The sequence below is a fragment of the Schistocerca serialis genome, chromosome 2, assembly GCF_023864345.2.
Source record: "Schistocerca serialis cubense isolate TAMUIC-IGC-003099 chromosome 2, iqSchSeri2.2, whole genome shotgun sequence".
Lineage (NCBI taxonomy): Eukaryota > Metazoa > Arthropoda > Insecta > Orthoptera > Acrididae > Schistocerca > Schistocerca serialis.
This window is the reverse complement of record NC_064639.1, coordinates 946332787-946345489: the sequence shown is the minus strand read 5'-3', so window position 1 is coordinate 946345489 and position 12703 is coordinate 946332787. Positions and strand designations below refer to the sequence as shown.

General features: G+C 42.6%; 1 protein-coding gene across 2 annotated transcripts in view; it reads left to right on the top strand.

Annotated features, from left to right (window-relative positions):
• Positions 1 to 340: 340 nt before the first annotated feature.
• The window catches only part of LOC126458319 (uncharacterized), a 328599-nt gene continuing 316236 nt past the window's right edge, over positions 341 to 12703 (top strand). For both annotated transcript variants that reach the window (XM_050095273.1, XM_050095272.1), the window contains exon 1: positions 341 to 551. In XM_050095273.1, the coding sequence (XP_049951230.1) occupies positions 426 to 551 (126 nt within the window). In that variant the 5' untranslated portion in view covers positions 341 to 425. The remainder of the gene's footprint in view (positions 552 to 12703) is intronic.

Sequence of the window (12703 nt, the reverse complement as noted above, 5' to 3'; positions counted from 1 at the left end):
ATATCTCATTGAAAGTGTCCCCAGCAGAACTTAAGCTTTCATAAAGGTGAAGGGTGGACACGCCCCACATTAATGTCCACTAATAGACGTCCACATATTTTTGTTGAGGTGGTGTACGGTGCTGAGGTCAGTACAGTGTCCAGAGACATTACGGACGATGACTCAAGTTGTGCCAGTAACGGCGGCAATAATGGCGATACTTTTAATGTGCTGCCGCTGCCGGCGGCGGCCCGCGTTCCTCCAGGTCCGCCCCCCACCACCTCCCGCAGCCCACCTCCCCTGCGCCGCCCCTCCTCCTCCTCCGCCTCCTCAGCCTTGCTAGCGCGCCTTGGCTGCGGACCCAGTAGCGCTCAGGTGTGACTCGAGGAAGGTCCGTGTTTCCGTCGTCCAGATCCCGAGCAGGAGGCCGCCGCGCGATCATCAAGATGCCCTGCTCAGCCGTCACGCTGTCCATGGCCACCATCACGGCCATCGTGGCCGTCGCCCTGCTGGCCATCGCCTTCTCCACCGACAACTGGCTCTACATCGAAGTGAAGCGCGCCCAGATACAGGTGGGTCCTCTCGCCTCGCCAGCGCCAGCCAGTGGCCAACGCTCCCGTTGCTGCTCGCTGGCTTCTGGTCCCCCTCCGCCAATGGATCTGCTAAGCGACGGAAAGAAAAGATATGTTCGCGGAAATCTAGATAGCTACCAGGTCTCATCGACTGGAAAGTGGTGGTCTCCAGCTGTGCTCTGCCACAAGTGTAACGCCATTGACCAGTTGACCAAGTGTGAACGTAGTTCTTCAAGATCTCCACTTGGTTCCGAGGTTGATCCTCAAATAAAAACTTTCTAAAGCGAAGCTCACATAATTTTTTCATTATTTACAACAACCGGTTTCGGCCAACTTTGCTGTCATCTTCAGGTTTTCAAAAATATTTATTAAAAAAGTGTTCATTTTGAGTTGAAATCGAACGCCAAGCTGTCAAGTTAATGGCTAAAAAGTTACACATACGCAAATGTTTGCCATAAATAAAAGATTTAAAACCAAAAAGCACATTGTGGACAAGGCCATATCCGCATATGTAACGCTTTTTTATTTTAGAGACTTTATTTGTACAAAGCTTTTCATAATGTGCTACATTTTAGTCACTAACATCATAATATGTCGTGAGGTTCCAACTCGAAATGAACACATTTTATAACAAACTTTTTTGAAGACCTGAAGATGACAGCAAAGTCTGTCGAAATCAGTGGGCTTTAGAAACTTTTTGTCAACTAAAATAGTTACTTCTTATTTCTCAGCGTGGGAAAATTCTGTTGATCCTCAGACTACGTTCTGGATTACAATTTTCATTTCGAGCATAATGTCATTGTGAATGCGAAAGTTACCTAGGGGTACAATACTTCAGATACCACCTTCCACATAATCACTTTAATACATCTTTACAGAAGAATGAAAAAAGCTGACATCGGGCAAGATCCGTTTAGATTCTGGAGAATATAGGAACGTGCGAGATAATGCGCCCCTACGACTTGTCGTAGAGGATAGGTTAAGGAAAGGCAAACCTACTTTTATCGCTTTTACAAATTTGGGAAATGCTTTTGACAGTGTTGACTGGAATACGCTCTTCGAAATTCTGAAGGTAGCAGGGATAAAATACAGGGCGCAAAGGATTACTTACAGCTTTTACAGAAACCAGACGGCAGCTACTTTAGTCTAGGGGCATGAAAGGACAGCTGTGGGTGAGAAGGAAGTGACACAAGTTTGTAGTCTATTCGCAACGTTATTCAGTCTGTACTTTGAGCAAACAACAAAGAGAACCAAAGAATAACTTGGAAAACAGACAGAAAAGGTCTTGGAAGAGCAAATCAATGGAACGGACAATGTCTTGAAAGGAGGATACAGAATGAAAAACATCGAGAAAAGGAAAACAAGCATAATGGATTGTAGTCATATTAAATTAGGTGATGCTGAGGGAAATAGATTTGGAAACGAGACGCTTAAAGTAGTAGATGAGTTTTGTTATTTGGGCAGCGGAATAACAGAGCAGGGCCGAAGTAGAGTGGACACGAAATGTACACTGGCAATGGCAAGAAAAAAACAAGACAAATTTCACAACATCGAATTTAGATTTAAGTGTTAGGAAGTCTTTTCTGAAAGTAGTTGTATGGAGTATAGCCATGTATGGAAGTGAAATGGACGACAAATAATTTGGACAATAAGAGAAAAGAAGCTTTTGAAATGTGGTGCTGTAGAAGAGTGCGGGAGGTTAGATGAGGAGATCATTTAATTAATAAGGAGGTACTGAATAAAATCGGGGAGAAGAGGAATTTGTGGCACAACTTGACTAGGAGAGAGCAGTTGGTAGGACACGTTCTGAGGCATCAATGGATCACCAATTTAGTATTGGAGAGAAGCGTGGAGAGTAAAAATCGTAGATGGAGACCAAGAGATGAATACACTAAGCAGTTTCGGAAGGATGTAGGATGCAGTAGTTATTCGGAGATGAAGAGGCTTGCACAGGATAGAGTAGCATGGAGAGCTGCGTCAAACCAGTCTTCAGACTGAGGACCGCAACAATAACAACCCCACATGTGTTTGCAGAAATATTGCAGGACTGGATAGAGCTTACCTAGAAAAAAAAATACGAATTCTTCTCACTACATAAACATGCTACACTAAAACGCCAAGAGGAGTCATTCAGTTAAAACGAATGTTCTAAAAGACGGAAGAAAATAATAAATAAAATACATAATAAACGTAAGAACCCACTGTTGATGGCACTCATGTACAGACACATATTTGAGCAAGTAATTTGAGGTGAATATATGTTTTTCCAACAACAAAAAGCAGAAAAGAAAGGTGGAGCCCAGTTGTACAAGCCACTTTACGAAACCACTCTCAGGTCATAGGAGCAATGCGTGGCCATATAATCTCTTAACAAAGCACAGATGATCGAGTGTGAATTTAATCATTCTCTTCATAAAGCACAGATTATCAAGTGTGAACTTAGTAATTAATTCCGCAGCTAATTCCGAGCGTGGTCATAAGACAGTTATACAGGGTGTCCCAGAGACATGGCCAGTTTTCAGGGACATGACAGGAATGATCATTCGAAGCAAAAAGAAAGTCTAGCAAACATGGGCTCTAAAATGTATACCTTAAGGGTTATGAGCACTTCTTCATCTTCAATACCGTGAAACAAATTCTTTGGTTTCCATATTTAAGGTGGAGTCAGTATGGGCCAAAACAAGAAAAAATCGTCTGGTAAACATGAGCTGACACTTGTTCAGTAGTAGAGTTGGTAGCGAAGGTGTACAAGTGCTCGTAATTCTTAAGGTATGCACTTTAGCGCCTATGCTTACTTGACAAATTTTTGTTCTTTTGGTCGATACTATCAAAATATGGAAAGCAAAGAGCTTACAGGAGAAGAGGTTTGTTTCACAATATAGAAGAAGTGCTCGTAGCCCTAAGGTACCTGTATGCATTTTAGAGCCCACATTTACCAAACATTTTTGCTCCGAATTGTCGTTCCTGTCACATCCCTGAATATTGACCATTCCCCTTATGAAATCCTGTATGTATTGCAATTTTCACAGCCAGTCAGATTTTTAGTTAAAGCCGTCATCAACCTTAACATTGATTTGAACATCTCAGTGCATTACTAGGTATTGTCCTATTGTATGTTCCTTTCTCTAAGCTTTGAACTAACTTTGCCGTGCCGTTGTATGGGGATCTGCAGTCTAATGTGGACTTCAAACCATGGTACAACTTTGCATATGCCTGATATAAAAATCACTGCCAGGGATGACACAAGCAATAAATGGCAAAAAACGTCGTTGAACTGAAATTCAACTCTGCAACTACGGATTTGTACTGTGACACCCACCTAGCGCCTGAACCACATTAATGCGTTAGCAAGTGGCAAGTTAGGTTAGGTTAGGTTATTCTTTGCATTCCAAGTACCGCGGAATCATCCACTAATTTTTAATGCAGTTAAGTAGAAGTGTTCGCAATAAGGTTATAGGACTGGCTACAACCTGTTTTTGGCAAAACAAAAATTCTTAAGTTTCCTTGCCCATATGACTTTCGACACACACGTGTTATCAAGAGTGGAAACAGCTGGGGCAAGTTACCCAAACAAAATGAATGGCTGTTATGCAAGCTAAGAAAACTTGTCATTAAGATATTATCTGAAAAAATAAGGGTCCTTAGATAATAGCATAGATGTACCGAAATGTCTCTGTGAAAAAGTATCCTGACATAATACAACTCTGCAGCTAATTGCAGTTGGAGCGTGTGTTTGGAATACCAACTTTGCCTCGCTTTTAAGCAATTGCGAGACTAATCTTCTTCTCATTTCTCAGATTTAAGTAATTAAGTTTGATCACTTTTAGCAACGATTTAACTTTATTAGTTCCATTTTATCCACTGCCGTACGGTCTGTCAATTTTTATCAGACGAAACCTTGTACCATTTGTTTAAATGAAAGTTCCGCCATTCTGCTTTGTAGCCTCTTTACAGTCATGTGGATGAATTTTCATTTAAACAGTATTATATGACTGTGGCTCCAAACTATGGAGAGATTATCTTATACTATTCGATGTTCCAAATGTATATGGATCGCGGTGTTTCCTTACATCCTGTCGGACCAGGCTCGTAATTGCTGCCGCGTTCTCTCTGAGTCGTCCGATGATTTTGCTAGGAAGGTGTGGCACTTTCTCTATATTACGTGAAAACACATGAACTTATTACTATTGCTCTAAGTCCAAAATTTCCTTTGATTCAAACAGTTTTTTTCTGGGAACAAGAAAGTCCGCAGCGTGTGGTCTAGGAGCTGCCGACACGGTAGCTCAGCGTGTTCGGTCAGAGGGTTAGCAGCCCTCTGTAATAACAAAAAAATAATAATAAAAAAGTAAAAAAAACTGAGTTAATCGATCAACAACGAACGTAAACAGATGTCTTACGACGTCCGCCCGGAGCAGATGCAACGAAGGAAAGCGAACAAAATGAGATTTATAAAAAAAAAAAAAAGGGGGGGGGGGGGCTAGCGTTGCTGCCTCTGGATCACGGAGTCCTGGGCTCGATTCCCGGCCGGGTTGGGGATTTTTCTCTGCCCGGGGAATGGGTGTTTGTGTTTTCCTCATCATTTCATCATATTTTGTAAGAGCGATTAGATTGGATTGTGAAAAGAAAATGGACTGTGTAAAAATTGGGACTTTATACGGGCACTGATGACTGCGCAGTTGAGCGCCCCACAAACCAAACATCATCATCATCATCTGAGAAGTAGAAACAAGGCAGTAGTGTCATATTTACACATAGGAAACTGAAACATTTTGCTCTGGACAGGAGCATGTGGAGAAACTGTGGCTAAGTTTTAATAGAATAATTGAAAACGATCTTCATAAATAAGTACCTAGTAGAACAGTACGTGATGAGAGGCACACTCAATGGTATACGGTTACTGTAAAGAAATTAAAGAAACAGAAAAATATGGTTCAAATTGCTCTGAACACTATGGGACTTAACTTCTAAGGTCATCAGTCCCCTAGAACTTAGAACTAATTAAACCTAACTAAACTAAGGACAGCACACACATCCACGCCCGAGGCAGGATTCGAACCTGCGACCGTAGCGGTCGCGCGGTTCCAGACTAGCGCCTAGAAGCGCTCGGCCACCCTGGCCGGCAAAGAAACAGATACTACAGTACAACAAAACAGGTGTAAAACACAAAATAGGACCAGAGATGGCAATATGCTGAATGTAACGCGCTAGGCTTTCAATGGGTCAACGTGTGAAGCGTTCAATGACTACTGCAGCAGAATACTGTCGAAACTTCTTTCACAAAGCCCAACGAAATTCCGTTCCTATGTAAAGGCTGTTAGTGGCACCAAAGTTAGTGTCCAGTCACTCATGGACAAAACAGGAAATGAAACCGAGAGTAACGAAGTAAAATTAGAAATACTGAATTCTGTTTCCAAATGTTCCTTTACATAGGAAAATCCAAAAGTATTCCCCAAATTTAATTCTCGCACCACTGCAAAGATAAGTGATGTTTGGAAACAAAAAAATATGGTTCAAATGGCTCTGAGTACTATGGGACTTAACTTCTGAGGTCATCAGTCCCCTAGAACTTAGAACTACTTAAACCTAACTAAACTAAGGACAGCACACACATCCATGCCCGAGGCAGGATTCGAACCTGCGACCGTAGCGGTCACGCGGTTCCAGACTGTAGCGCCTAGATCCGCACGGCCACCCCAGCCGGCTGTTTCGAAACAGCTGAAACCGCTACAACTGAATAAAGCTCCGGGGCATGAAAATACTGGATATGACGTTCATTGTGAAAAGTCACATCTACTGCTGAGACTTAAATTTATGGATTAAGTTCAACTGGAAACATTTATGGAATGTAGCAGAAGACTCAATAAAAAACAAAACAAATTTCAAAAATTTACAATATAAAGTAGCTAGCTAGTTTACAACATTTTTAAAAGGTATGTGAGGGCTGAGCATCCCAGTCAGCTCATTTCCGCTTTGGGCGATTACACATTTGGAAACTACTGCAATGAAATCAGCGAACTGTATCACGCTAATTTTTCTGTTCGTCACAAACAAACAACTGGCACGTCGAGAAGACTGCTTCCATCGCCTCTTCCATACACAATATAGAATCACTGCCGCGCGGGGTAGCCGTCCGGTCCAGGGCGTCTTGTCGCGGTTCGCGCGGCTCTTCCCGTCGGAAGTTCGAGTCCTCCCTCCGGCATGGGAGTGTGTGTGTTGTCCTTAGCATAAGTTAGATTAAGTAGTGCGTAAGCCTAGGGACTGATGACCTCAGCAGTTTGGTCCCACAGCCCTTACCAAAACTTTCCAAAAATTTATAGAATCACTAGAAGCCATTACATTAATATTGCCTTCAACACTGAAGTCAAAGTTTAATCTGTTATGTTGAGTAAAGTTTCTTCTTGTCACTGCCGACTAATTATGTGGTTGGCTTGAAAACTTTGTTGTTTTCATTCTTCTGCTAACAGGTTTGTTACCTGCAGTTTCGTACGTTGCGATACCCCACCACTCCACTTCTTGAACGGGTTTACACATGACAGCACCTTCAAGTATTCCGTGAAACACCTTCCGCCATGTGACGTACTTTACCTGGTACTCACCGGATCAGAATTTCGTCAGTTGTTTGTGTAGTTCGTGTTGCATGGAACTCAAGTGTGCTTAACGGAGCAATTGGTCACTGATCCAAAAATCTGCGGCGTGCGTCTCTTAAATACGAGTTGCGTCCCCTTATATGACTGTGCTTTCAGATGCTTTGGAATCTACAAGTAGAGTAGCATCGCTTTAATGTTTTGACTGTCTAGAAGGTAGATATCCCTATCTGCGACCAGCCATTAGCACGCCTACGAGACATATCGTCTCGTCCCATTGGAAGTCCCAGACAACGTGCGCCAAGGCTGTTAATTCAAATGGAGCATTGCACGCGATGATAACTAGTCACACAAGGCATTGTTAAGCATTGTCTGTTTAATCTGCGTAATATATTTGCGCAAGACAGACCGAGAAAATATGATGGATATTACTAACAATCGATGTTCCGCAGAGGAAATACAATCTGTTTGGAATGTTACATTTTCTTCTGTCACCCCGTAATTTGTTAGAAGATAAAAGAAAAACTTATTTCATCAAAGGAGTTTCAGGGGCTTTGGTGTCACACTTCAAGACAATGTAGTACCTAGCAGCAGGACTCAGAATAATTAAGAATAATTAAGTTCTCCGACGTGACCCATATTTTCTTACATTGCATTTGTGATTTTTCCATTTAACGTCACTTCTGCAAACTTCAAAGAGAAGCAGTACTGTAGTTTTCACACGTTCCGCATTCAGCACAGTATTTATTGCCAATTCATTTGTGTTCTGTGTAGGTTGTGTGTATAGACAGCTTTCTGAAAAAAAAGCAATAGAAATATAGTTACACCATTGTCTTGAAATAGTTTCTGTTTATACAAAAGTTAATACATCTAGTACAATATGTTTAGAGGAAACCTATTGCAGTGTAAAGATCAGCACAGGAATGTCAGAACATTTTGAAGTTGGAACTGGTCAGAGACAAGGAGACGCATTATCTCCAATACTTTTTAAATTAATTTTGTATATAAAAAATAGACAGCATCAAATATTATACGCAGCTGGAATAAGACTGGGTTACTACACAATAAATTAGCTTGCATATGCGGACAGTAGCCTCTCCCCGATGTTATTCAATCTGTATATTGAGCAAGCAGTAAAGGAAACAAAAGAAAAATTCGGAGTAGGTATTAAAATTCATGGAGAAGAAGTAAAAACTTTGAGGTTCGCCGATGACATTGTAATTCTGTCAGAGACAGCGAAGGACTTGGAAGAGCTGTTGAACGGAATGGACAGTGCCTTGAAAGGAGGATATAAGATGAACATCAACAAAAGCAAAACGAGGATAATGGAATGTAGTCAAATTAAATCGGGTGATGCTGAGGGAATTAGATTACGAAACGAGACACTTAAAGTAGTAAAGGAGTTTTGCTATTTAGGGAGTAAAATAACTGATGATGGTCGAAGTAGAGAGGATATAAAATGTAGACTGGCGATGGCAAGGAAATCGTTTCTGAAGAAGAGAAATTGGTTAACATCGAGTATAGATGTGTCAGGAAGTCGTTTCTGAAAGTATTTGTATGGAGTGTAGCCATGTATGGAAGTGAAACATGGACAATAACTAGTTTGGACAAGAAGAGAATAGAAGCTTTCGAAATGTGGTGCTACAGAAGAATGCTGAAGATAAGGTGGATAGATCACGTAACTAATGAGGAGGTATTGAATAGGATTGGGGAGAAGAGAAGTTTGTGGCACAACTTGACTAGGAGAAGGGATCGGTTGGTAGGACATGTTTTTAGGCATCAATGAATCACAAATTTAGCATTGGAGGGCAACGTGGAGGGTAAAAATCGTAGAGGGAGACCAAGAGATGAATACACTAAGCAGATTCAGATGGATGTAGGTTGCAGTAAGTACTGGGAGATGAAGAAGCTTGCACAGGATAGAGTAGCTTGGAGAGCTGCATCAAACTAGTCTCAGGACTGAAGACCACAACGAACAACGAATGCGGACAGTGTTGTTATAATAACTGGTAGCAAAGAGAACTTGCATATCATGACAAGTTGTTACAGAAATAGTGCAAGGAAAGCAGGGTTACAAGTTAATAAGGGGCAAACTGAGTACATGGTAGTGGACAAGGCACCCGTTGAACGGACCTCATTGACAGTTGATGAAGTTAAAAAATGGCTCTGTGCACTACGGGACTTAACTTCTGAGGTCATCAGTCCCCTAGAACTTAGAACTACTTAAACCTAACTAAACTAAGGACAGCAAACACATCCATGCCCGAGGCAGGATTCGAACCTGCGACCGTCGAGGTCGCGCGGTTCCAGACTGTAGCGCCTAGAAACGTTCGGCCACTCCGGCCGGCAGTTGACGAAGTCACTTTTAAAAGAACAGACATATTTCAGTATATGGAAAAATTTTACAGCTAGCAGAATAGAATGGAAATTGAGATTAAGGCAAGAATCACAGCGCAAAGTAGAGCACATTTTGGCTTACGGAACGTCCAGTGTAGTAGAGCAGTTCCGAGAAGTTTTAAAACCAGACTATAGCAAAGTGTAACTCCCCCGTTAGCTATATACGGGTCTGAAAAATGTACACTAGGGGAAACCGATGGAGATGAACAACAACAGCTGGTTTTCGAGAGAAGAACATTTGGAAAAATATCTGACCCCAAGATGAACACCCAGTCATAGGAATGGAGGATATTAGAAAGCCGGCCGTGTGGCCGAGCGGTTCTAGGCACTTCAGTCTGAAACCGCGTGACCACTACGGTCGCAGGTTCGAATCCTGTCTCGGGCATGGACGTGTGTGATGTCCTTAGGTTAGTTAGGTTTAAGTAGTTCTAGGGGACTGATGACCTCAGATGTTAAGTCCCATAGTGCTCAGAGCCATTTGAACCATTTGATATTAGAAAACCAGGAACTGGAAGACTTATACTCAAAAGCTGAAATTAACCAAAAGATGAACAAAAGAACATTAATGTTAGCAGGACATCTAATTAGTATGAGAGAGGAAAGACTACCGCGAGTAGTATTCTCAGGATCCGCGGAGGGGAGAAGGGGCAGAGGAAGGCCACGCACAAGATTGGAGGATGATATCAAATGGTTCAAATGGCTCTGAGCACTATGGGACTTAACATCTGAGGTCATCAGTCCCCTAGAACTTAGAACTACTTAAACCTAACTAACCAAGGACATCACACACATCCATGACCGAGGCAGGATTCGAACCTGCGACCGTAGCAGTCGCGCGGTTCTGGACTGAAGCGCCTAGAACCGCTCGGCCACCCCGGCTGGCGAATGATATCAACGAGGATACGGAGGGTATGAGTGGAGCACGAGAGCCAGGCACAGAGACGGCTGGTGTAGGAATGTTGTTGTTGTTGTTGTTGTTGTTGTCTTCAGTCCAGAGACTGGTTTGATGCAGCTGTCCATAGAGGACGCATATCTGCTCCCAGGCCAAAGCGACAATAAGAGGAAGACGTAGAAGACGATGATATTCGCAAAGTTGGCAATACGCGCAACCTACAGAGAAAACAAGTGAACAGACACGAACACTTTGCTGAAAGCGAAACCGGTGAAAGCTACAGTACTGTTTCTCTTTAAGATTTACAAAAGTGAGGTGAAGTGGAATAAAAGCAGCATGAAAAATGCAGATTAATAAAAAGTGAATGTGCAACCACTTTTTTTCGATTTCTACCTACGCTGACAACGAAGAAAAATCGTACAGGGCTTCGGGAACATGTACAAAAGGCAAAAAGACTGTAAGTTAACTGTGCGACAATTTCATAAAGAAATGTTGTTTTCAATCTATATCAAAATGTGGAGATATACGTGTGGTACCATATTTTCAGCATGAGCACAGAAGGTGCTTTATACAGTAAATAAAAGCGAAACGTGTCTGGTGAAAAATACTCCTTAACTGCAGTAAACATAAGACGGAAAAACCAATAAAATTGATTATTAATAGTTGCAGTGAAAGATGGTCATTCAAACAACCACATTAAATTTTTAGGACTCAACACTTTCTCAAACTCCCCGAATCAGCTGTGTAAAATGGCAGTTTTACGATCATGCCTTCGCGTGGATAAACTTCTGCGGGCACCTATGCCTCGATATGCCTAAATAATTTATATTAAGTGTGAAGCTAAATAGAGTGGAAGGCACGTGATTTGGGAACCACTGTGTAGCGGGCCGCAGGTAGAGGTCACAGAATGCTTTGTACTGACGGCACGTTAGGCTGAGGTGACAAGGCCGGGAGACACGAAACTGCTTTCAAAGAGGTTTGTCTCCAGTGCTGCCTCCCTGAGGCCACGCGTCTCTTTGGCAGCAGCAGCTCCAGCTATTTAGCAGCAGGCGAGGCTGGCTGCAATACTGAGACATCACGTACAACTTTGTGCAGACGAAGCAGAACGCTTTCACTCTTAATTACAATGGCCCGTGTTGTATAATGCTTTTTGACGAAAAAAGGAAAGAAAATATATTAACAAACGCAGCAACCGAAAGGGAATACAGACATTTTATGAAGAGATGGCTAGAGGTCAAATACAAGGCTGTACAGTTAGGGGGAAGGTAGATGCCCCCTGTACAAGAATTAAAGAGACCTTTGGATGAAAGAAGACCAGCTGTATACGAGGGTAATCCCAAAAGTAAGGTCCGCTATGGTTTTTTTTTTTTTATAAGTACACAGACCTGTTTATTACTACAGTGGCTTACATCATTTTACAGCTTGAACATTTAGCTATTTTTCGACATAATCACCATTTCTGTTGATGCATTTTTGTAGACGCTGTGGCAGTTATTGTATGCCCATGTCATACCAGCTCGCCGCCATGCTGTTCAGGAAGTTATGAACCTCTCCGTTCACCTCGTCGTCGGAGCTGAATCGCTTTCCGGCCAAATGTTCTTTTCACCTAGGGAACAGGTAATAGTCACTGGGTGCCAAGTCAGGGTGATTATGTTCCACTGCAACTGTTGCAGGAGAGCAACGGTTTGCCGAGCGATGTGTGGGCGAGCGTTGTCATGGAGAACGTGTACGCTCTTGCTCAAGATTCCTCTTCTCCGGTTCTGAATTGCCCGTTTGAGACTTTTCAGTCTCACAGTACCTGTCAGCGTTAATTGTGGTCCCAGTGGGCATAAAGTCGACCAACAATACTCCTCTCCGATCCCAAAAAATGGTTGTCATGACTTTACCGGCAGACTGTGTTTGTTTGAATTTCCGCGGCTTTGGCGGAGAAGGATGCCGCCACTGGCGTGATTGCTGCTTGGTCCCAGGTGTAGAGTGGTATGCCCAGGGTTTCGTCATCAGTGACAATTGAGTCCAGAAAGTTGCTCTGTTCGGCTGCAAGGCGGTGAAGAAATGCGCGGGAAGCATCAACTCGTTGCCGTATGTGGTCCTCAGTCGGCATGCGTGGCACCCATCTTGCGCACACCTTCCGGTAGTTCAATTTTATAAGTACACAGACCTGTTTATTACTACAGTGGCTTACATCAGTGAGTGGTGCTTCGGGAAATCTCAGAAACCAACGTGCAGAGTTCATCCAGGGTGATCCACCGATCTTCACGCATGCTTTGCTGAACCTTCAA